Source organism: Pelophylax lessonae (assembly GCF_965119305.1).
Source record: "Pelophylax lessonae genome assembly, chromosome: 8".
NCBI lineage: Eukaryota > Metazoa > Chordata > Amphibia > Anura > Ranidae > Pelophylax > Pelophylax lessonae.
Genome location: NC_138775.1, coordinates 37,229,639 through 37,256,684, shown reverse-complemented (window position 1 = coordinate 37,256,684; position 27,046 = coordinate 37,229,639). Strand labels below are relative to the sequence as shown.

At 43.8% G+C, this 27,046-nt stretch overlaps 1 protein-coding gene across 1 annotated transcript; it reads left to right on the top strand.

Moving 5' to 3' along the window:
- The first annotated feature begins 286 nt into the window (after positions 1 to 286).
- On the top strand, positions 287 to 27,046 carry LOC309561978 (transient receptor potential cation channel subfamily A member 1-like). The gene is made up of 5 exons (XM_082266071.1): positions 287 to 690; positions 14,042 to 14,236; positions 17,117 to 17,310; positions 22,000 to 22,128; positions 26,084 to 27,046. Exons 2-5 carry the CDS (start codon positions 14,068 to 14,070, stop codon positions 26,303 to 26,305), a joined length of 714 nt encoding a protein of 237 aa, XP_082122197.1. The 5' UTR covers positions 287 to 690; positions 14,042 to 14,067; the 3' UTR covers positions 26,306 to 27,046.

The window sequence follows — 27,046 nt, the reverse complement described above, 5'->3', positions numbered from 1 at the left end:
TAGGGCCGATCATAAAAATAATTGGGCACCCTACACGTGACGTGTGTAATGTGCAAACGCCTGTACGGCGAAGAACACGCCTAATGTGCGTTTCCATGTGTAGCAATAACGCATCCCTGCAAATAATAAGTGTGACCCCCCCCTTCCCCAGCCTAACACCACCGGAACTGTTAGTGTGGTGAGTGACCCGTTCTTCTCCTGCACACCGTGGGAACCGGACACTGAGCCGTGCCAAGTCTCGCCCAGCCTAGCGCTGCCCTGACGCTGAGTCACACGCATGCGCAGTGCGGCTGTGTGTTCAGCACCCTGGAGAGCGGTGGTGGCGGCGGCGGACTGCGCCCATAGAACGGAGAGGCGACCGGTGTGTCAGCGCTGTGTGCGGCCTCCGGGGGGGAACGGAGCATTCTGCATGAAGACACCGGGCACGGGGGTTAATCTCTCCCCGGGGACACCCCCAGCCACAGCGATGACCCCCGCCGCGTCATGGCACCGACACCTGCGCTGATCGGACAGTGTGGCCCCTCCGCCCCCCAACAGGGGCCCCCGGTGACCGCACGGCCGGACATCGCACCTCGCCGCTCTATTCTCACAACAATAATAAGCCATCGGTACAGACAAAGGGACGACGCCCCCTACAGAGACAACGCGGCATCCTCCAGCCAGGGGCCCCCCCGGAGCCGACCTATGATGGTGAGATCACAAAGAGATTTATTTATTACATTATATGACGTCATAATTACACACATCACCCCGGTCTGTGAGGTCAGCTCCTAACACTGGCTACATGCATGCGTTGCAGGGGTTAATACATCCCTATACTGGGTTGGGGATCCGCAACACCCATAAACAGGCTTCAGCTGGGTCCAGTAACTATATATAATATAACAATATATACAATGTAACTATATATAATATAACAATATATACAATGTAACTATATATAATATATATAATAAAACAATATATAATGTAACTATATATAATATAACAATATATACAATATAACAATATATACAATGTAACTATGTATGACATAACAATATATATTTCTATATAAAATTATATACAATGTAACTATTTATGACATACCAATATATATTTCTATATAACAATATATACAATGTATTTATGACAACAATATATATATACAAATATATATTGTAACTATAGGTATTATATAATTATAAATAATGTTACAATATATATATATATAAAGGAATTATATAAATTATAATATATAAATTGCTGCTATATATATAAAAAAAGGAATTATACATTATACAACACAACAAATATATATATATATATATATATATATATATATATATATATATATATAGTTATATATGTATATATATATATATGTACATATATATTGTAACTACAGGTATTATATAAATAATGTTACAATATATATACATATATATATATATAAAGGAATTATATAAATTATAATATATAAATTGTTACAATAAATAAATAAATGTATATATGTATATATATGGGAATTATAAATAATATAACATAACAAATATATGTATGTGACTATCTATAACAATATATACAATGTAACTATTTATAACACACATATATATAAATAAATATATTGCAACTATAAGTATTATAACTATATATATATATATATATATATATATTTATATATATTAACCATATATAAGAAAACAATATATAATGTAACTATAAATAATATAACACAACAATATATGTAATGTACAGTGCCTTGAAAAAGTATTCATACCCCGTTAGATTTTCCACATTTAGTCATGTTACAACCAAAAATGTTAATGGATTTTATTGGGATTTTATCTGTTAGACCAACACAAAGTGGCACATAATTGTGAAGTGGAAGAAAAATGATAAATGATTTTTAACATTTTTTACAAATAAATATGTGAAAAGTGTGGCGTGCATTTGTTTTTAGCCCCCTTTACTCTGATACCCCTAACTAAAATCTAGTGGAACCAATTGCCTTCAGTAGTCACCTAATAAGTAAATAGAGTCCACCTGTGTGTAATTTAATCTCAGTATAAATACAGCTGTTCTGTGAAGCCCTCAGAGGTTTGTTAGAGAACTTTATTGAACAACCAGCATCATGAAGGCCAAGGAACACACCAGACAGGTCAGGGATAAAGTTGTAGAGAAGTTTAAAGCAGGGTTAGGTTATAAAAAAAAATATCCCAAGTTTTGAACATCTCACGGAGCACTGTTCAATCCATCATATGAAAATAGAAAGAGCCAACCAAGACATGTCCGTCCACCTAAACTGACAGGCCGGGCAAGGAGAGCATTCATCAGAGAAGCAGCCAAGAGGCCCATGGTAACTCTGGAGGAGAATCTGTCCACAGGACAACTATTAGTCGTGCACTTCACAAATCTGGCCTTTATGGAAGAGTGGCAAGAAGAAAGACATTGTTGAAAGAAAATCATAAGAAGTCCCGATTGCAGTTTGCGAGAAGCCATTTGGGAGACACAGCAAACATGTGGAAGAAGGTGCTCTTGTCAGATGAGCCCAAAATTGAAATATGGCCTGAAAGCAAAACGCTGTGTGGTGGAAAACTAACACTGCACATCACCCTGAACACACCATCCCCACCGTGAAACATGGTGGTGGCAGCATCATGTTGTGTGGATGCTTTTTTTCGGCAGGGACAGGGAAGCTGGTCAGAGTTGATGGGAAGAAGGATAGAGCCAAATACAGGGAAATCGTATAAGAAAAACTGTTAGAATCTGCACTGAGACTGGGGCAGAGGTTCACCTTCCAGCAGAACAATGACCCAAAACATACAGCCAGAGCTACAATGTAATGGTTTAGATCTAAGCATATTCATGTGTTAGACTGGCCCAGTCAAATTCCAGACCTAAATCCAATTGAGAATCTGTGGAAAGACTTGAAAATTGCTGTTCACAGACGCTCTCCATCCAACCTGACAGAGCTTGAGATATTTTGCAAAGAAGAATGGGCAAAAATGTCACTCTCTAGATGTGCAAAGCTGGTAGAGACATCCCCAAAAAGACTTTCAGCTGTAATTGCAGTGAAAGGCGGTTCTACAAAGTATTGACTCCGAGGGCTGAATACAAATGTGCACCACACTTTTCACATATTTATTTGTTAAAAATTGAAAACAATTTATCATTTTCCTTCCACTTCACAATTATGTGCCACTTTGTGTTGGTCTATCACATAAAATCCCAATCAAATGCATTTATATTTTTGCTTGTAATATGACAAAATGTTGAAAATTTCAAGGGTTATGAATACTTCTTCAAGGCACTGTAATGCCTGATTTGATACAAATTGAAGTGGTTGTTTTCATTTGTCCTCATCATTTTCGGGTTAATTTACTAAAGGCAAATAGGCTGTGCACTCTGCAAAAGCAGTTGCTCCAGAGTTTAGTAAATGAGCAGAAGCTCTGCTGACTTCCATCATCCAATCATGTGCAGGCAAAAATGCTGTTTTTTTTTTCCTTGCGTGTGATAGGGTATTCTTTGCAAAGTGAAGCTTCACCTCATTTATTAAGCTCTGGAGCAACTGCAGGCCATTTGCCTTTAGTAAATCAACCCCATAGTATTGGTAACTTTAAAGGAGATAGTACAGGGATTGAACAATCGGATTGTATAGTGGCCCACTTAAAATGGAACTTTAGGGAAAAAATACAAATTTGGAGAAAGGGGAGCAGTGACGGCTGGTACTCCATGGGCCCCTGGGGGGGGGGGGGTTGCAGACGGACCACGCCATACCCCCCCAGACCACACCTGCTCTAGCCCGCACACCTAGCCCCCCCCCCCAGTCAACGTCTCACTCACCCTGGGCAGGCAGCGGCAGCGGTGACTTTCCCTGTGTCCCCTCCCTCCTCCTCGGCGAATAGCATGGCTTCTCCTTTCGGCCAGTCGGGAAATGGGTTTCAGGACCCGCTTCCTGATTGGCCAGGAGGAGAATCAGTGTGGCAATAGCAAATTTTAATTCGCTATTGTCACACAACTGGGTGAGCTTAGGGCGCAGTGCTCTGCGCCCCGAGCCCGCCCTTTTTTGAAGCCTATTAGAGCCTCTGGCTCTAATCATGTGCTTCAATAAAAAACAAAAAAACCCATTGGAATCCATTCATCCAGGGCCCTGCATGTAGATTAGGGGGCCGGACGCATGGATAGGGGGTGGCGCCCCCAATGGATGGGCTGCCACTGACGGGTAGGATTTTTAATGCAGAAGGTACATACAACGTCTCTTTTGCATTGAAGTTTCTTACCTGTCTGTCCGCCCTGTACACTGAGGTGCGCACATGCAGCTCTGTATACAATTTTTGCAATGCTGAGATGAACGAACTCCCGTGAGTGTGCGGGAGTGAAGTCACCTCGGCTCAGCCAGTGAAAATGGCCAAAGATCGGAACCTAGAAGCTGAAAAGCCGAAGATGTCAGTAGCCTGCAGAGAACTCCGGGACTCGGCAGCACTGAGGAGAAGGGGAGTTTAGTTCCACTTTAAAAGAAATGCATGGCAGTATGGGATTTAAAGCTTGATGGCTAAAAAGGTGCTGCAGATGTTTGCAACAGGGTCACACAATTGATCTACACAATAGGCTCAGTTCACCAAGCTTTAAAACCTATCCCTGGGGCACAGCAAGGGTTAAATGCTTGTTTAAGTCTAGGGCAGCAGTTCTCAGGCACCAGACCATAGAGCTCTGAGGAGCTGAAGGCCTCCCCCCTCCTGGGCTCCAGCCTGCTGCAGATCCCTTAACTTTCTACAGTGCCTCCAACCTCCGAAACAGCCCACAATGGCTCTACAGTGTCCATCCACTCACAATGCCCCCCAGCCTCCCACAGTATCCTCCTGGCTGATGCAGAGCCTCCAGCCCCCCAGTTCCCCCAACTTTCAACAGTGTCCCACAGTGCCCCCCCCCCACCTCCTAACCTCTCACAGTGACCCCAACCTCACATAGCAGACACCCTGATAGCCTTCAGCCTACACGGTTTCCCCCAACTTCAACCTCAGCTCTCTGATAGCCTTCAGCCTACATGGTTTCCCCCAACTTCAACCTCAGCTCTCTGATAGCCTTCAGCCTATATGGTTTCCCCCAACTTCAACCTCAGCTCTCTGATAGCCTTTAGCCTACATGGTTTTCCCTCAACTTCAACCTCAGCTCTCTGATAGCCTTCAGCCTACATGGTTTCCCCCAACTTCAACCTCAGCTCTCTGATAGCCTTCAGCCTACATGGTTTCCCCCAACTTCAACCTCAGCTCTCTGATAGCCTTTAGCCTACATGGTTTTCCCTCAACTTCAACCTCAGCTCTCTGATAGCCTTTAGCCTACATGGTTTCCCCCAACTTCAACCTCAGCTCTCTGATAGCCTTCAGCCTACATGGTTTCCCCCAACCTCAACCTCAGCTCTCTGATAGCCTTCAGCCTACATGGTTTCCCCCAACTTCAACCTCAGCTCTCTTGATAGCCTTAAGCCTACATGGTTTCCCCCAACTTCAACCTCAGCTCTCTGATAGCCTTCAGCCTACATGGTTTCCCCCAACTTCAACCTCAGCTCTCTGATAGCCTTCAGCCTACATGGTTTCCCCCAACTTCAACCTCAGCTCTCTGATAGCCTTCAGCCTACATGGTTTCCCCCAACCTCAACCTCAGTTCTCTGATAGCCTTCAGCCTACATGGTTTCCCCCAACTTCAACCTCAGCTCTCTGATAGCCTTCAGCCTACATGGTTTCCCCCAACTTCAACCTCAGCTCTCTGATAGCCTTCAGCCTACATGGTTTCCCCCAACTTCAACCTCAGCTCTCTGATAGCCTTCAGCCTACATGGTTTCCCCCAACTTCAACCTCAGCTCTCTGATAGCCTTCAGCCTACATGGTTTCCCCCAACTTCAACCTCAGCTCTCTGATAGCCTTTAGCCTGCATGGTTTCCCGCAAACTCCTACAATGCCACCCATCCTCCCACAGAAACGTAAAAAAGAAAAAGCCAGGGATGCGCTAGCCTCTCTTAAAGATTGAAGGCACCTAGGACTCCCTGAATACTGGGAGAAATGTAAATAAAACTTTAAAAAGTGCGCTATCTAGAGCAAATTAAAATCAAATAACACAACCACAATAGGGTTCACAATAAAAGTGCAGAATAAATTGGTGATATTAAATGCAAACATACATAGTCAATCACCGGATGTTCCTGCAAATATTGCACTTAAAATGCACAAAATAAACGTGAGGCATGTGATGTGTGAATACCATACAAAGCTCAAACAATGAAACAATATCTTGTGAAAAAAAAGGAATCTCAAATTTCCATCGCTGAAAAAGCCCCATATAAACACCGTGACTAATTAAAATTCAGTCCCAAATATGTGAAAAAACTGGAAAGGTGCCGTACATGAACTCCAAGTGCTGCATGCATCCCCAGTGTGCTCAGTAGTGGGTTAAATGGCCGCTTACCAGACACCAGCGGTCAGAAGGCATGTAGGAATACTCCACTGAGAGAACGCGATCTGTGTCACCGTCCCTGTCAAACAGGGACTCTCGGCCCGTGGATGAAGAGAAGAAGAGGACTGATTGCATTACCTTTCAATTATGTTTATTTTTTAAAAAGATTGCACTTATATGAAATATGCTTAAAATGGGCATCAAACAAATGGAAAAGTGGCCGCTTGCAGTACGATCCATGCGCGATGCCGACATGGTTGGCTCCGCCCGATGCGTTTCACCTCAGAAGGCGTCAACTTCGATTAGAGTACAGCACACGCCGTCACTTACCAAGCATTTATAGCAGAAAAACAGACAATTTCCAGTGGCATACAGAGGAACCCCGGGATCAGGAAAAAAACTATTTCCCTTGCATCTACCCAAGTCCCCCATGTAATATTAATCCCTGATCACTCGGAGGGAGCACAATCTGACACCCAGAAAAAACTACAACAATTCTAAGAATTTCAAATAAAATCCCATATGGGAAATGAAAAAATAGTATAAAAACTAAAAACTTATACACAAGATTTAATGTTTAAAAAAAGTGAAATCTTTTACAAACAAACTCAAAAAAATAAAAATAAACCTAATGCTTAAAAGTATAAGACAAAATAAATTGAAAATAAAATAAAAATATGAAAATAATATGAAATTAAAAAATACGAAAAAAATGTAATAATAAATGTCCAATAGTGGGATATGTATGAATATAATCCCAGTATTATTATATAGTTATATGGTTCCTTGCATTCCCACAGGCAAGTTGTTAACATATAGCATCAGCTTGTTTGACATAACAGGGTTCTCTAGACACCAGGTCTTATTATAGATCACAAGTTAAGAAAAAATAAAAAAGGCCAGAAGGGGATGAAATCCTTAAGGCTCCATTCACACTACCGCGACTTGTCAGCCGACTTGTCAGCCTGACAAGTCGCTGTCCGTCGCGGTCCATTGACTGCTACAGGACCCGTTCTAATAGGAGCGACACAAGTCGCTCCGACTTAGAAAAAGGTTCCTTTACTACTTCGGGGCGACCTCGGAGCCACTTGCATAGACATTCATTATATGAAGTCCATGCAAGTCGCGCCGAAGTCGCGGTTCACGGGACTTCACAGGTCGCCCCCGAAGTAGTGCACAAGTCGTGCCGCTTCAGTGTGAATGGGCTCTAAAGGAACCTGGAACATCTGGTGTTGGTCCTGGGACCAAAATGGTCCCAAGACTTAAACCCCTGAGAGAACATACCCCCACACACCCCAATGGGGGAAGAGGGAAACAGGGGAAGGATCCACCGGAAAGGTCCTTATCCATATAAAGGGGAACAAAGGAAGGGACAAGAGGTACAATATGCCTCTTCATACAGAAACCCCAATTTACAGCCCCACTGGTCACTCAGGAGAAGTTCAGTAGAGTGCACAGGGAACTATAGGGGCCCTCCTAATTCACAAGGGGTGACATATGCGTTATCCCAAAACAGGTATGAACCTCTATATGATCAAATAGAGGAAGACTTAAGAATCCTCGTACGAAACCCACCCCATGACTCCCATTAGTTCTAAACCCAGAGGTTTTTTTAGGCAAAGGCCAAGGGAAAGGAAAAAGAAAAAAACAAGGGGGTGCAGGGGAGGAAACTCCAAGAAAAAGGAATAGGGAGAAGGAATCTTTAACCCAAGTGGAATCTCCCTTACCGATTCAGAAAAATGCACTCTAGATAAAGGTTTGAAGTTTGCGGCTACTAGAACTTTAAATAAGTTTGAAACATTTATAGATGTACATAAATATTTTAGTAAATTGAATATTAAGAGACATTTCTTAACGAAAGCCACTGAGAGGAACTATATGTCCAATCATAAGTCCACATATGTACACACTGGGTTACGTAATGCTTTCCTTTTTAACCCATCTGGGAACCAGGGAGGAAATATTATTGTCTTTAAAGAACTTATTCTTAAAGATCTGGAAGAGGCTAGCTTTAGACATAGACCACAGGTGAATTTATTGGTGGGAGTCAAATCCCTTTGTAACCGGAGGATTCTGGTTATCATCCTGCTGACGGGGGGGTTGTGTTCCTGAATAAGGATGATTATCTATAGGAGATGCACAACCTCTTGGCAGATACTGAAACATACGAGGTCTTAAAAAGAGACCCTATTTATTCTTATAAATGGCAACTTGAACGACTCATAGAGAGAAGATATAAGGAGGGGATTATTGACAAAAAAGAGAAGGAATTTCTAATACCACTCGCACCAAGGGTGCCTACCATATATTACCTCCCTAAAGTTCATAAAAGTCTTGAAAAGCCTCCAGGGAGACCCATAGTGAGTGGTATCGATTCAGTTACCTCAAGAATAGGAAAACACAATGATTTTTTTCCTACAGCCACTGGTAGCGGGAACCCCGGCCTTTCTTAAAGACACCACCCAATGCATTAATGAACTGTCTCACATATAAGTGGAGGGGGATGTACTGTTAGTTACTGTGGATGTATCCTCTTTAAATACAATCTTTCCACACTCTAGAGGCTATGAAGCCGTTCAAACTTTTTTACAAATAAATGAAAAGGTTCTCCCCTTCCCCAGACTATGAGTGAGGCGGTTATTGTGGTCATTCCCAAGCCGGGCAAGGATTCTTCCCTATGCTCCTCTTACCGGCCTATCTCCCTGCTTAATGTCGACGGGAAAATTTTATCTAAAATCCTAGCCAATCGACATAATTCCGTCATAGCGGCCTTGATCCACCCGGATTAAACTGGCTTCATTCCCGGCAGAGGCACAGACACGAACATTAGGAAACTTTATACACACTTGGCTTTGGCGTCGGGGAGCAGGCAGGAGTTGTGGCCTCCCTCGATGCCGAGAAAGCCTTTGATTCTGTGGAATGGCCCTTTCTCTGGAGGGTCCTTGCCTGCTTCGGGTTTCACTTTATGGTAGGCCAGTTGCGAGGGTTCGCACCAACTCGTCCCTCTCTGACTGGATCCCCTTGGCTAGGGGCACCCGACAGGGCTGCCCGTTGTTACCGGCTCTGTTTGCCCTGGCTCTAGAGCCGCTTGCGATCTTGCTGTGGGCGGACCCTGGGGTGCGGGGTATCAGGGTGGGTGTGGTAGAAGAAAAATTGTCCCTGTACGCAGATGACTCATTGATCTATCTCTCCGACGCCTCATCCTCACTCCACACTGCCTTAACGTTATTTGATACTTTTGGTCAATACTCGGGAATCCGTATCAATTGGTCTAAATCGGTCCTGTTCCCCCTACACCCGTCGGTCCCCCTCATTGAAACGCAAACCCCGCTTAGGTGGGTCCAGGGCATGACATATCTTGGTATTAAGGTAGGCGCAGCCTTAGAGCACTACAAGAAGGATAATATTGACCCCTTGCTCCTCCAACTGACTAGGCGGTGTGCAACCTGGCACACCCTCCCTCTTTCACCTGTTGGAAGGATCAACTTACTTAAAATGGTTTATCTGCCCAAATTCCTATACTTTTTCGAAACTCCCCTACCAATATCTCTAAACCCTTCTTTTCTAAATTGGACAACACTGTGTCGTCTTTTGTTTGGGCCGGACGAACTCCTCGGGTTGCCAAACTGACTTTTAATCTCCCCCTCTCTGGTGGGGGACTGGCACTCCCCAACTTTCAGCTCTACTTTTGGGTGGCTGTGTTGGTGATTGTCCGGTGGTGGTTCTCCCAGCCCAAACAGAACTCGGTGGTGACACTTGAGGCAGCCATTCTGGGCTCTTACGCTGCACTGAGCAACCTCGTCTTTAGGGGGGAGCGTGCTCATCCCCTGGTCGCGACCCCGATGCGGACGGTGATAAGGATCTGGGCTCGGTCCTGAGCAGTCTATAGTAAGCCCCTGCACATTTCTCCCCATGTCCCTCTGTGGGGAAACCCTTCCCTTCCGCATTTGTACCAAATCCTTGATCCCCAGGTGTGGGCTGCTAGGGGTATTACCACCTTGAAACATGTTATCCAAGACGGGAAACTCCCCGCTTTTGCGGACTTCCGCCAAATACACTCCCTGCCCAGATCCATGGAGTTCTGTTACTGGCAACTTCGACATGCCATGTTGGCACAGTTCCCGGGAGCTATCACTCTTGAATCAGATCCCGTGGAGCGACTACTGACTTCTAATTTCATGGGTAAACACGCTTTCCTCTCTCTACTTGAGGCTGTCGGCGGCCTACAGTCAGAGTCTCACAAAAACCTATGACAAATGGAAGGGCGACATTCCAGAACTGACTGCAGATGACTGGGAGGAGTGCGTTAGCACATATATCCCCTCTATGATATCGGCTAGGGACAGGTTCATACAGTTGAAATTCTTGCACAGAGTATACTACACGCCCCAAAGACTGGCTAAAATATCCCCAGAGCGACCCTAGCTGCACCCGATGTGGTCGTGGCAACGGGACCTTCCTCAACATGGTTTGGTCCTGTCCCAGGCTTGCCTCTTTTTGGCGAGCAGTGACGGACACGCTTAGTGAGGTCCTCGACACCTCTGTTCCCCTGGAACCAGAAGTTACCCTGCTCAATAACCTGAAGGATGTGGTGGGAGATAGGTATACGAAGTTATGTATCACGTATGCTTTGTTTTATGCGAGGAAAGAGATACTTTTGAAATGGAAGTCATCTGAATCCCTGACCCATGCCGCCTGGATAGCTGCTATCGCTAAGACACTGCCGATTTATCGGCTTACCTATGAGAGCAGGAACTGTCCTAGGAAATTCGACAAAATTTGGTCTGCATGGATTGATGCTGTGGGTGTGCCAATGCACCCCAATTTCGATGATGTGGGTTAGGTTTGGCATCAGAAATGTGATTGCTGTTTTTTGTGGTATTTGCTCCCCCTTCTCCCCCCCCCCCCCCCCCCCCTGCTGATGCCGCTCACCCACTCAGAGGAATTATGCCTAACTAATAATTTTTATACTATTTGTTGCAATTTTTTCCTGGGGGTCAGATCATGCTCCCTGCGAGCGATCGGGGACTAAGATTACATGGGGGACTTGGGTAGATGCAAAGGAAGTAGTGTGCTTCCTGATCCTGGTGTTCCTCTGTATGTCACCGAAAGTTGACTGTTATAATTGCTTGGTAAGTACTCCAAGCTGTACTCCAATCCCAGTTGACACCTTCTGAGAGTAATCACGTCGGGCGGAGCCAGCCGTGTCGTCATTGCGCATGGACCGTACTGCAGGCGGCTGTGCTTCCATTTGTTTGATGCCCATTTTAAACATAATTTCATGTAAGTGCATTCTTTTTAAAAAATAAACACAATTGAAAGTTAATGCAATCAGTCCTCTTCTTCTCTTCATACACCGGCCGAGAGTCCCTGTTTGACAGGGACGGTGACACAGATCGAGTTCACTCAGTGGAGTATTCCTACATGCCTTCTGACCGCTTTAACCCACTATTTAGCACACTGGTGATGCATTCACCATTCCGAGGAGTTCATGTATGGCACCTTTCCAGTTTTTTCACATATTTGGGACTGAATTTTATTAGTCACAGCGTTTTTTTGGGACTTTTTCAGCGATGGAGATTTGAATGTCCTTTTTTTCACATGATATTGTTTAATGTTTGATCTTTGTATGGTATTCACACATCCTATATCCCACAGTAACTTCCAGCATTATGCAGAGCCTCCAGCCCCCCTAGTGCCCCCCATCGTTCACAGTGCCTCCAACCTCACATAGCGGCCACAGTGCCCTCCGGCTCCCTGGTAGCCCTTAGCCTTCATGGTATCCCTCAACCTCACACAATGCCACTCAGCCTCCCACAGTAACTTCCAGCATGCTGCAGAGCCTCCACCCCTCCATAGTGCCCCCAACTTCCAGCAGTGTCCTACAGCTAGTGCCCCCAACCTCCAGCAGTGTCCCACAATGCTCTCCAACCTCACAGTGACCCCATCTTCACATAACAGCCCACAGTGCCCTCCAGCTCCCTTATAGCCATCAGCCTGCATGGTATCCCCCAACCTCCCACAATGCCACCCAACCTTCCACAGTAACTTCCAGTTGCTGAAGAGCCTCCAGCCATTCATAGTGCCCCCCCCCCCACCTTTCACAGTGCCCCCCAACCTCACACTATGCTCCCCACCCCCCTCTAGACACCTCATCCCCTATAGAGCCACCAATCAGCTGCAGAATTCCCTAACCCCCTCAACAACCCCCATCCCCTTCTACAGCAACACCAGCCCCATCCAGGTTTTGCTTCCCAATACTACTACTGTGTGAGTATAACTTTTTTCTTTACTGTCGGGCATGGAAGGTTTTGGAAGAATTTACCATGCCCTGGTCTTAGAAAAAATTGAGTAGCACTGGTCCAGGGGAAGAAAAAAAGCACCTTTGCTTACCTAATCCCCACTTGTGTTTTATAAGGCATTCTCTGCGCTCTGGTGTTGGACTTTTCCTGGATTTCCCCACCTCCTTTGCAGGGCTATGCATTGTACTTGATGATGTCACAGGGCATCCCACTGCCAGAGTGCAGGGCAGACAAGGATGTGGGGACTGGGACTGGTCTAGCAGTCTGGAGGGAGCCTGCAGGCGCAGAAGCTCGGGTAAGGCAGTCCATACCTCATTAGGTGATAAAGTGATTCCTGCGTTGTGGATAAATAAACCAAACCTAAAATGCAGCTGTTCAACATCTGGTGATTTCGTAATGATCAATAAAATAGTACACAGCGCAAAAAAGGTATGATATATATATATATATATATATATATATATATATATATATATATATATATATATAAATATGTATAAAGTGCAAAATAATTGTGCAAATAAGTGAATACTGTAAAGAATGTGCAAAATATGAAAAAATTCTATAAATTCAAATATTGCACCATTAACCTCATAAATACACTAAGAAGTGCAAAATAGTGCTAATTATGCAAATTCAATATAAAATAAAGTGCAAAACATTACTAGTTACTATATACATATAAATCAATAGTGAATAAATAAATGAAAAAAGTCTTATTCTTAAAGTCCCAAAAAGTCCAATTTTAAGCAAGTAGCCAGTGAAAGTGCAATGTGCTTTTGTGCTCCAGTATACAGATCAGTGCCAATCTGTGCCAAAAACAAGGTGCAATCTTGTGCAATTCCACTCCCTTTGGATACTCTCACTTACCAGACTGTCAGGACCCCATAGCAATACTGCATGTGGGTCAAATACACTTTAGTCTGGAGTGGAGTGGGATGCCTCTTTAAATGGATGAAACTCCCTGGGCCAAACTTGCTTCTATTGCTCGATCTCCCCCAGATGGACCAGTGGTTTTAGTGACCATGTGGAAGGAAGACTCTCATGGTGTGATCCCGTTTCAATATACCATTTATTAAATACAAAATATAACACTCACATTTATTCCAAAAGTATGAGGCCATAAAGAAAAGGAACTTCCTGGTTGCAGGTGCCGCTCGGGCTGCGCTGGTCCCCGGTTGCGTTCCACCCCGGCCGGAAGTGACGTAGTATTAGCCGTAAATTGCGTTGACGTGTTTTTGATAACTTTCTTAGTTCTGGAAAAGTACAAGTACCTCTTAAGATATGTGTATGTTTTTTTTTTTTTACAGATACTGCTGTATGAAGTAAATTCCTGATGAGACAGATGGGGTTTTATATCAGTTCCTTGTCCCGGAGCCCCTGCACCAAGACCCAGGTGCGGCACTACCAAGTGGCACCAAGTTACAACTATAAATGGACAGATATCCATTATGAGGCCAGTAGAGGCAATGTGGAGAAGCTGCGTGCATTGCTCACCACATCGGGTATGTTCCTAATTCTTTGTGAAATCATAGGAGTTCTTTCTTCAGATAGAAAGTATTGATGGAGCACTTTAAAATAGAATGGAATGCTAAATAACTCTAGTCTAATTTAAACTTTTTTTTTTTTCATTTTGGACAGAGCTTCGAAGGGCTCAAACCTCTGTCAGGTTTTTATTGCTGTCTATATCCCCACTGGGGAGGTTCAGCCCCTCCGTTTTGTTCTGGGGACCACTATCACTGACACTGAAAGTGATGGGAAATCCAAAATTTTGAGTTGTTACCTTTAACGGACCCCGTACTCAAGAAGAGTATGTCTAAGCTTCCCTTAGACATACGTATAAGCTTCCCTTGCCTAGTACCAGCACGATCCAAGATTCCTTGGCCCACCCAGTCACTTGCCTAGGCATCAGTGTAGGGTGCTAAAAAAACTGTTTATTCAAACACTCTGGGACAATCCCCCCCTCCCCTTTAGCAACTAATCTACATACACATATGCATCCCATAATAGGTTGAACCCAAGGCCTACAGAAATAGAACAATGGGATACAGGCACTTAACAATAACAAACCCCACCCCACCTCAAACTATCTAGCCATGGTCTATGATGCACTCCTACAATATTCTTTCAACATAAACCACACATATAGAACCCAGGATAACGGGTAAAATGAAATGCTGAGTCCGGTGTGGTTGTACAGCAATTCTGATTAGTGCAGACCCGACTGGGGTTTTTGGTCACCCTGTGCCCCTAATAGACACAGGGTGACTTACACATAGTAGGGGCCGGGGAAGATGGACAAGGAGTTTCCTGACCTCTCTAAGGTAATCTGGGTTTCAGAAGCCCCCCGCCCAAAGTGACTCCCGTCACATTATCACATCAGGTGTAAAGGGGAAATCTCCCCTCTATACCTACATATATAAGGGTTTAAGAGAGGATCTCCTGTTAATAAAAAATGACGAAGGTTTAACCAATCTTGAAGGGAATCTAGTTTTGTATGGAGCAAGGCATTGAAAGCTCGAAATGCATCAAATGAACTGAGCTCGTTCCCTGGTACAGTGCTAAATGACAGAAAGATGCAGAAGGGATTGGCTACATAGAAAAAAGTTCAAAAAGGTTTCTAGAGCCTTATTTGGTTAGCTAGAGTGACAGCTCAGTCTACATTTGTCTGAATGCCTTCAGGTTTTCTCACTCTATTTGAAACTTGGTATGGAGTTGACTTTACACAGCAACAGAGAATGGGACGAGTCACCGCCATGAGTCACTGGGTTCAGTGTGAATATTTCAGCTGGACCTATTGGTCTATGTAAGCAGCAAGGATTTAAAAGTAAGAGGTAAGGAGACATAAGAATACATGTCAAATGGAGGCGATAGCTCTATTTAACATGTGTTCTTAAAGTGGTTGTAATTCACATCTATTATATACTTTTATCCTCCTCTGTTTTAGGAACATATTAACTACAGTGTGTGTGTTTTTTTTTTAATTCTAATGCTATATACCTACTTTGCTTAGCTCTGCTGTGTGGTCACGTGTCTTCCCTCTGCTCTCCTCCCCAATCTAAGGGAGTACAGTGGAAGGGACTGAGATTCCCTTCTTACATATGCAAGTTAGCAGAGGGAGGACACGTGTCTACACAGCAGCCCTGAACAAAGAAGGTATTTAGCATTATAGGATAAAAGTATTTGATAGTTGTGACTTTACAACCATTTTACTATAGGGGAAGAGCATCTGCTCAATCAAGGCAGTAAGAGAAGGGCAGGGAGGAAATTGGCTTCACACAGACTACAGAAATGACAGAGAGGGAGGTAGGGGGAGATGCAGAGATGCTGAATACTCAGCAGGATGAAGGAGGGATGTAAACTGACTATGCTATCATGGATCAGCAGCCATGGTCATTTTATACAGGGGAACACAAGAACAGACAGGATCAACCAGGTATTGTACAACATTGAAAGGGATAAATGACACTACAAAGCACAATGCAATATATCACGCCTTAAAGGGACAGGAACATTTTCTTTTAGGGTTACAACCACTTTATCATGTATTTGTAAGCTCTAACGAGCAGGGCCCTCTAGTTCCTCCTGTTTTGAACTGTATTGTAACTGTATTGTCTTCTTTCACATTGTAAAGCGCTGCGCAAACTGTTGGCGCTATATAAATCCTGTATAATAATAATAATATTTAATGAACACAACCTTGCAATACCCCCACAGACTATGGCAAATGAAATGATCACACTGGGTCTTTTTGACCCTCTACTCTTCCTGTATAATAGCATCTAAAAATCACCAACGCAGTAATCTGAAGGATGGAAGAAAGTCAAGTGCAATAAAGACAAAAAGAGATTAAAAGGGGGACATTAGAGGAGGAATGAGGGATGAAGGTTCTAAAAGAGGGACAGTCCTTATAAATGAGGATCAATTAGGAGCCATGTAGTCTGCAATCTTTTATTTTAAACAGGAATATAGTATTAAATAATTTTATAGAGAAAGGTCCCAAACCCCGCACACCTAGCAAAGCCATTAGTAAACAGGTAAAAGCAGCGTCAACCAGCTTCATCTGAAGTCATGTCCCCAATGTGTTTCACACCATCCACGGGGCTTAACCATGAAGGTATATGATACTGATTAGATAAAATGATGTGTGGGGACTGTGTGCCACATTAGGCATTCCAAACACCCTAGGTGTATGTTACCTATGCCAAAAAAAGGGCTTGGATAAATAAGAAAATTAAGCATTTTTTTCTACATTTTAGGAAGGTAAGTAATTCTTTAACCTATCCTTCAAAACTTCCACACCCTCCCCCTATTCTTAGTTTTGTGCTCCCTCCTCCACATTCCCGTTCTCTCTTTCTATATGTATTTTCTACATTGTGTTTCAGACAAAGAACTTGTGGATCGGAAAGATTACTACGGAAAGACACCTCTGTACTGGGCAGCGTATAAAGGTCAGAGGGCTTCTATGGAGCTGCTCTTACAACATGGGGCCAATGTGAACAGCTGCTGTAAACACGGCGGTACCCCCCTACATGCGGCTATTGGATTGTTTCCGGACTGTGCTCTCCTACTAATACAGGTGAGTTAAACTCTGGTCAGTGTACTTTATCTTCTTGTGTTTAATTAGGTCTGTATTTGTAAACTGCACCTGTCATCCACACATTGGAGGCATGAATTGCACAGGTTTTAGCTAATAAATCTCATTTGGACCAATGGTTGTCAAGGCGGTGACTGTGGCGTTGTGGACCTTCTAGCAACACTGCATGGGGTACAAAAGAAAGGTAGTTGTACCCGAGAAGTGGAGGCTGACAGGTGACTTTTGGTAAAGTGAAGCTCCACAGAACAAAATAGACCTGGGAGATGGATCCCTGGAATAGGTGCCACGCTGGATCACACCAGAATAGGTAAGACCTGGGAGCTGGATCAGGATTGTTCTCTAACAGAACAGATAAGACCTCGGAGTTGGATCAGAGTCATTCTCTTACAGATAAGACCTGAGAGCTGGATCAGAATTACACTGGAACAGAGAAGGCTTGGGAGCTGGATCAGGATCATTATCTAACAGATAAGACCTGGGAGCTGGATCTGGATTACACTGAAACAGATAAGACTTGAGAGCTAGATCAGGATCATTTTCTAAAAGATAAGACCCGGTAGCTAGATCCAGATTACACTGGAATGGATAAGACCTCAAAGTTGGATCAGGATCATTCTCTCACAGATAAGACCTAGGAGCTGGATCAGGATTACACTGGAATGGATAACACCTGGAGTTGGATTAGGATCATTCTCTTACAGATAAGATAAACACTGAAAAAGATGAAATGAAAGATGAATGAAAAAGATAACACTGGAACAGATAAGACTTGGGAGCTGCATCAGGATAATTTTCTAACAGATAAGACCTAGGAGCTGGATCAAGATTACACTGGAACAGATAAGACTTCGGAGTTGGATTAGGATCATTCTCTCACAGATAACACCAGGGATCTGGATCAAGATTACACTGGAACAGATAAGACTTCGGAGTTGGATTAGGATCATTCTCTCACAGATAAGACCTAATTGAATCTGGGCTTGCCAATGTTTGAGGATAACCCTATGTGAGAGTGAGGGACATTGGAATCCCCAGGGTGTGGGGTGCAATGGCCAGGCATTATACACCAGGGACCCCCCTCACATGGTGTTTGGGCTGCATGCTGACTACAGGTCACAACCCCTGGATTGGATTCACCCTGTTTTAGCCCCAGTTCACACACTGGTGTGACTTGGCATGCTAGCTAGAGGCATCATCCCGGTATAACCACGCAAAGTCAGCCAACGTAGGGGTACGTCACTTTGCGATAAGTGGTTAAGTAACATTCATTTCAGTGGCGGCCATTCCAATCAATGGGACGCATTGGGCAACTATGTGGCAAATTAGGTTTAATGTTGATAAATGTAAAGTTATGCACTTTGGGGCTAAGAATATGCATGCATCATACATACTAGGTGAAGTAGAACTGAGGAAATCCATAGCGGAGAAGGATCTGGGTGTTCTGGTAGATCATAAGCTTAATAATAGCATGCAATGCCAAGCTGCTGTTTCCAAAGCAAGCAAAGTCCTTTCTTGTATTAACAGAGGTATGGACTACTCCAGAAAGATAGAGATATAATTTTGACCCTGTACAAATCATTAGTAAGACCTCATCTGGAATATGCAGTTCAGTTGTGGGCTCCAGTTCTTAAAAAGGATATTGGGGAACTAGAGAAAGTGCAGAGAAGTGCAACCAAACTGAAAAGAGGCATGGAGGAGCTCAGCTATGAGGAAAGATTAGAGGAACTGAATTTATTCTCTCTTGAGAAGAGGAGATTAAGGGGGGATATGATCAACATGTATAAATACATAAGGGGTCCATATAGTGAACTTGGTGTTGAGTTGTTCACTTTAAGGTCATCACAGAGGACAAGGAGACACTCTTTACGTCTAGAGGAAAACAGATTTCGTCTCCAAATACTGAAAGGTTTCTTCACCATAAGAGCTGTGAAAATATGGAATAGACTCCCTCCAGAGGTGGTTCTGGCTAGCTCACTAGATTGCTTTAAAAAAGGCCTGGATTCTTTCCTGGGTGTACATAATAGAAATGGGTACTAAAATTTTTTTTAGGTAAAGTTGATCCAGGGAATATCCGATTGCTTCTTGGGGGATCAGGAAGGAATTTTTTTCTCCTGCTGTAGTAAATTGGATCATGCTTAGCTGGGGTTTATTTTCCTCCTTCCTCTGGATTAACAGCAGGTATAGGATTGTGTATATGGGATTGTATGGTTGGGTTTTCAATACTGTTTTTTTTTTTTTATGGTTGAACCGGATGGTTCCTACCCTATTTTGATGCGACTTCAATGCAACTTAGAGTCCCATGGACTCTAATGCCGCATTAAAGTTGCACTGGAAATTGCACAATGTGGTTGCAGCAGTGTGAACCAAGGCTTTAACACCACAGACTACAGAGAACACAAATCAGGAAGTAAAACCAGAAAGTAGGTCAGGAGCAGGGGAGGGGACCGGGGCACAACTAAATACACCAGAGGTAAGGGACACCAGGATACTAGCTAGAGGTTAGGGCAGGCAGTGGTTACAGATAGGCTAAAAGCCAGAGGTCTGCACACAGAAATCAAATTAATGCAAGCTGGATAGTAGAAAAGCTCACCAGGAGCGCAGCAGCTAGGTTGTAAAAAGTGTTGCCAGATGCCTCATGGCAAGGTAAAATAAGCTGGGCAGAGGGTACAAGAGGGTCCAAATCTTGAAGACTTCACCTCCGTAACATCTCCAAAAAATGCCCCTTTTTAACCATTGAAACCACTAAGAAACGTTCTCACTCCCTTGCTATCTCTCGCTTTGACTATTGTAACTCCCTCCTTATTGGCCTACCTCTCTCCCTGCAGGCTATCCCCGCTTCAGTCTATCATGAATGCTGCTGCCAGACTCATCCACCTTACCAACTGTTCAGTGTCCACCATCCCTCTCTGCCAATCCCTCCACTGGCTTCCCATTGCTCAACAAATAAAATTCAAAACAGTACCAATAACATACAAAGCCATTTACAACTGTGCCCTGAGCTACATCACCAATCTTGTCACCAAATATCACCCAAACTGTTCTTTCTACTCCTCCCAAAACCTCCTGCTCTCTAGCTCCCTTGTCTCCTCCTCCCATGCTCGCCTCCATTACTTCTCTGGAGACGCTTTGCAAGACAAGCAAAATTTTCTTTATAAACTTTGACTTGATAAACAAGCGATGTCTTGATATACGAGTAGCGTCATGTCACAACTGAGTATAAAGGAGCAGAGAGGCGCATCTAAGTGTAGCAATATGATTACATTTAATGAAGGTACAACATTCAGCAACTCACATGGTTGATGATTAAAACAGGCACATCTAAGTATGCAGGGATCCAGGGTAAAGCTGTCCACATAGACTATCCTCCTCACCAATCAAAAATTAGCTGCTGTATAACTGTTGACTTTGTGAGACCTAACTCACCTCCTCACCTAACCACCTAGCATAGCTTTCGTTAACCGCTTGCCGGCCTTATACTGTACATATACGGCGGAAAGTTCTTGCACTTTCAGGTCTGGGGCACGCATGTGTGCTGCCAGCAACCTGCTCCCTCTGTGATTGGACACAACGGGAGCCAATCAGTGGGTCTGCCGGAACCTGCCAGTCGTTCCTGAGAAAGACAGAACGGTTGTCTGCCGATATAAACAAGGCAGATTGCAGTTCTGTAAGAAGGGGAGGTAGAGATCCTGTGTTTCTGCTAAGCAGGAACATGGATCTCTGCCTTCTTACAGTAAAAGAACCTCCCTCACAGTTAGTAAGCACTCCCTATGAACACATTTAACCCTTTAATTGCCCCTGATGTTAACCCCTTCCCTGCCAGTGTCATAAGTACAGTGACAGTGCATATTTTTAGCACTGATCACTGTATCGGTGTCACTGGTGCCCAAAAAAGTGTCATTTAGTGTCCAATTTGTCCACCGTAATGTCGCAGTTCCGCTATAAGTCTCTGATCACTGCCATTACTAGTAAAATAAATAAAAATCCTGTAAGTCTATCCCCTAGATTGTAGACGCTATAACCATCAATATACGCTTATTGGAATTTTTTTTTTACCAAAAATATGTATCAGAATACATATTGGCCCAAATTGATGAAGAAATTAGTTTTTTACGTTTTTTAATGGATTTGTTTTTATAGCAGAATTAAGAAATATTGGGGTTTTTTTTTCAAAATTGTTCAAAATGGTTGTTTTTTGTTTATAGCGAAAAAAATAAAATTGCAGAGGTGATTAAAATTCACCAAAAGAAAGCTCTATTTGTGGGGAAAAAAGACATAAATTGTATCTGGGTACAGCGTCATACAACCGCGCAATTGTCAGTTAAATTAACACAGTGCCTTATCGCAAAAAAAAATGGCCTGGCCATGAAGGGGGGTAAACCTTCCGGAGCTCAAGTGGTTAAAGGCAGACAATGTGGAGGCGCATACAACACATTAAAATTACACTTAAAACCTTTTACAATGAAGGAAGCAAGAAATGAGTATATAGTAAATCCCCTGCTTTCCACAGCATTATGCTGAGTACTAAGTTGGAGGTGAGCTTTAAAAAAAATCAGGCCCAGTTCCCTCTTTTGGGACAGGTGTTAGGGCTGTTTATAGATCTTTTCTAAGCTTTGGTGGAATTACAGGAGATGTTTTTTTACTTATTTACAAATCTGTTTCTTTTTGGTACAGCACGGTGCCGATGTCAACCTGCAGGATAACTGGGGGGTGACCCCGATGTATCTGGCTGCGTGTAGCGGACAGTTAGAGTGCATCCGGCTCCTCGTTCAAGCGGGTGCTCACATAACGTACAAGAATAAGGTATGTACATGGAAAGGCATTTTAGTCTAATTCCAGTGGGCAGGCCACTCATAGATGATGTTTCAGTTTTTGGTGGACACTGGAGAGGTAACCCACCTGAGAATTTCTTCCATGTCTCGGAGACTGTTGGTGAGCTCTCTGCATTGAGTTCCTGGGTCTGCACACCTACTGTGCCTGATATATGGGGCTCTCACTTTTCCTCTTGGATTTTTCATTTATTTTATATAACAAAGGAAGATCTCTATTTTGAAGCATCTAAAACACGTGTCAAAAACGAGGCCCGTGGGCCGAATCTGACCTGCTGGGCCATTTCATGCGGCCTTCACACCCAGGGCGTTTTTTCACTCGTCAACACAAAACCTTCTGTATTTACAAGGACAGCGTTCCTCTTGATGGCTCTCACAGATCACTAAATTAACAACAGGTGCACACCGCTCATGCCGACTAGGAAGGCTCCAAATAACTGTGGGTGCTCACCTCGGCTCACCACCGCCAAGCTTGAAAATACCAATGAAAATGGCTGCACTCCAACAGATATAATGATGCTTCTTTATTAAACCAACGGACAGTCAATATAGGATACAAAAAGGTAGACGCATTTCACACGTAAAGTCGTGCTTGTTCACCACCACAAGCATGACTTTACGTGTGAAACGCGTCTACCTTTTTGTATCCTATATTGACTGTCCGTTGGTTTAATAAAGAAGCATCATTATATCTGTTGGAGTGCAGCCATTTTCATTGGTATTCTCACAGATCACTGCCTGCCCTGCACTCACGGCGGAGACAAGGGGGATGCAGGTGCAGTGTGGGATGGGACATTATGTTGTAGGCTTCACTGTAATCCCCAAGCCCGTGTGCACAGATGCCAACCAATGATCTCTTTGCAGATGAGAGATAGAGGCGTAGCTGACTACACTGCAGGGTGTTGCTAAAGCTAGGCGAGGTAGGTGAGATGCGAGGGAGCTTTTGGGGTATGGGGGAAAATGAGGGTTGTGCAGGGAGAGGTGTGCAGAGGTGGGAAATGGGGGAGAGTGGTGCAGAGGTCAGAGCCAAGAAGGGGTGGAAGTGACATGTGGATAGCCTGTGAAAGAGCTAAACCCTGAAGATAGTGCATGGCACACCCCTAAACCCTGAACTCTGTATGTACTGTAGCACACTCCTCAAACTTGCACTCGGTACGTAGCGCACGCCTCAACTCTGCACTCTGTATGTAGCACACTCCTCAAACCTGAACTCTGTATGTAGCACACTCCTAAACTCTGCACTCTGTACAAAGAGCACCCCTGAACCCTGCACTCAGGACGCAGTCCACCCCTGAACCCCGCACTCGGTACGTAGCCCACTCCTGAAACTGTACTCTGAACATAGTGCATTCCTGAACTCCACACATAATGCACTCTTGGTATTTATTGCCCCTTTAAGGTCCTCAAACGGTTAGGGAAATTTGGCCACACTCAGCATTCAATGCAGTTTGGCGGCGAGGGCATGGTTGAGTTCCTGCACCTAACCTATTCTCTAAGAAAAAAGCACGAATGAATTTATATAGTCTTACAGATACAACCAGCCCTTTGAGGGCAACCATAATGCTGATGCAGCCCAAAATGAAATTGAGTTTTCACACCCCTGATCTAAGATTTAAAAAGTCAGGGGTTGACTTAGCTCACCAGGCTCCACCTAAAGCTATAAACTACTTTTAAGTGGACTGACTCCTGTTTTTTCCACCCCTTTCTCTTTTTTCTCTGGTCTACAAGTCACAGAATTCTATTATCACAGACAGTAAAACCCAGATCCAGTTCAGTTAGGTGGAGCAGTGAGCTAAATGTAATGCCTTGCTTTTCATTCAAATCAAAATAGGCAGAGGTCCTCTTTAGTTCTGTTCAAACGTGTTAACGTGGTCTTAAACACTTGGTACATACAAGTGTATGTTATTTCTGCTCATTGAGGTTACAAGGTGTCACAGATGGGTGGGAAAAAAGTTGAGGTTCTTCAAACTTAACCAGAACATGGACCGATAAATCTTCCATTCTGGACATGAAAAAAACATACACAAACAGTCTGCCATCACACACAAATCACAGGCTTGTCACAATAAAGGAGGAATATATTTTGGTAATGCAGCAAAGCTGGCTATACGCTGAACAGGGTTGAACTGGAGAAATTCTATCAATTTCCCCATCTACGCTAAACAGCATAGAAGGAGGACTCTCCCCTGCTGGCAATTGTATTCTGAAAGCCGACACCCGCGGCTGTCAGAATACCCAAACAGTTTTCTGTCTGTCTCCTTAGATTTTGAGAGCAAAGGATGTTGATTAGGAGGTTTCATCAGAAGCTGGCTGAAATTCACTCCATATATGGCCAGCTTAAAGTGCAACTAATGTGTGCAATACTTACCTTTATTTCAATGGTCCAAGGTCCCTTGCCGGCACCAGCTTCTCCTGGGTGCCGATCTTCAACCACTTTGATTGAATGGCGCCCAAAGTTGTCACGCATGCACAGGATTACAGTCATCCTGACACACATGCACTGTTCTGGAATGTAAACTGAGCTGCGTATGCACAGCTCAGTGTATATTCTACAGATAACTTCCAACAGGCAGGTAAGTTTATTTTATTGCAGAAAATACATTGCATGTTTCTTCTGTGACAGGAGTCACTTTGGGTGGGGGGCTCGTGGAACCCAGATTACTTTAGAGAGGTCCGGAAACTCCTTGTCCAGCTTCCCTGGCCCCTCTTATGTGTAAGTCACCCTGTGTCTATTAGGGGCACAGGGTGACCAAGAACCCCAGTCGGGTCTGCACTAATCAAACTCGCTGTACAACCACACTGGACTCAGCATTTCATGTTACCCCAGTTATCCTGGGTTCTATATATGTGGTTTGTGTTGAAAGAATGAAGGGCCTCTTTCACTTGAGAAAATAATATTTCTGAACAATATCCCTCAAGAAATATATAAAGATAAACAATTGGACTTTTCAGATTGCTTGAATATTGCTGGAGTCTGTCAAAGACCCTTGCTAGATAGTGAGGTGGGGTGGGGTTTGTTATTGTTAAGTACCTGTATCCCTGGGGGTTGTCCCACAGTGTATATCTCTTTGTGCCTGTGTTTGAATAAACAGTTCTTATTGTGGTTTTCTCCAAAACTTGTACTGTCGAGTTCTTGGGGTAACTATAGCCAGATTCAGGGATCTCGTGTTCCAGATCTTAGGAAGCAGCTTCTTGGCGGAGATACCCAGTCGGGGTGTCCGGAGTCTGTCACATCTTCTACAATAAAGAGCCTCCTTGCTCACAGTTTTTTCAGTTACAGTGGTTTTAAACAGTCACATATACACAAATTAAGTGACTGGCCTCAGGGGATACACAGTGATGAAACGATTCCTCCTATATTCAAGTTTCAGAATTTAAACAGCTTGGCCCAGCTGTCAGAAAAAAGGGGCGGAGAGTTGAAGTCACACTCTGTAGAGCTCAGTGAGTATAGCTCCAAGAGCTGACTGGTGGGAAGGGACACACTCCCCTTCACACAGCACACAGAAACCGAGCTGAGGCTGTCATTTACAGACTGTGTGCTGGAGCTCCCTCCCCTGTCACCTTTTTTTCTCTTGGTGTCAGAAAAACTTGTCAGAAGGACTTCATGCTGATAGCAGAGGAATGAAGCAGCAGACAGAAATTACACTTAATGCTCTTAATTGAGGCAAATACACACTATAGTGGCATATGTTTTGTTCATTTTTCATGTCAAAGGCTTACAAACACTTTGGGTTTATCTGTCTCTGTATTCTAACACAGAACACTAGTGCTGCTTTTGATAATACATATGTACACTATATACAGTAATCTCTAGTTATATATAAGTTTGATGTTTGCCCAGCTGGTTGCCTGCAAAAGACCAAGGGACAGTCCAGGGACCAGTGGTGGAGAATCACTGCTTTAAATAACCATTATCTTCTGTTTTCCAGAAAACTGGACTGCCTCCCAAACGCCTTGCCTCCCAAGTAGGCTTCATTGCCTGGATTGAGTCCTGCTCCCATCAGCCGCGCTCCCTCAAACACCTGAGCCGCCTGCAGATTCGCTCCAGCCTGGGGCCCCAGAGGCTCAAAGCCGTGAGGACTTTCAACTTGCCACAATCACTGAAGTGCTACCTTATGTTTGAGGACCTTGTACTACAGGAGACACTCTAACGTTGCCGCAAACCCACAAGTGACAGTTGTGCATTGCAATCCAGTGTCCTTGGCCATCTCTGTTTGGTGGAAATGTCTCGCTTCTTCTAACCATTAATGGTGACTTTTAAGAACCTGCCAATAAATAATACATTGACGGGGAACAATGGCACACGCGTTCTACACAACACGCAATTTCTGTAAGCTTCCAACAATGACAATGGTGACAACCTGCCTGAACTGGCGGAGATTTTGTTGTAAGATGTTGTCTTTCTTTTGCCTTTACAGTGGACTGGAACTAAAATGGTAGATTGTTGTCTGTAATTTTTGGTCAGCCAACTTCTTGGGGTTTCAGTTAAACAACAAGGCCATCTGCTGTCTTGAGCAGAGGTGCCCAGACCTTTGAATGTTGAGGTCTCAAGTGCCAGTATGTGGTTGAAATGGAGGAAGAGAAATGTCCAGGCTGATTGAGGTGTATCCAAAACCAAAACTTATTTTATTAGTCATGGATAGAATAAGGTAGGGTTCTTGCCTCATTTATATTTTAACTGTTGACCGTATTTTAATTTATCATCGCTATTTGCCCTGGTGACCGTTGTAACTGGGATAGAAAGTTATGGGAAATTCATAGTTTTACTATTGTCATCTTTCAATGGAGACACCTGTTATGTTGATAGCTGTCTAAAGCTGGCCATACACTGTGCACATTTTGGCTGGCTCCTCTATTGAAATTTGAAGTAACTAGGCAGATATACAAGAGCC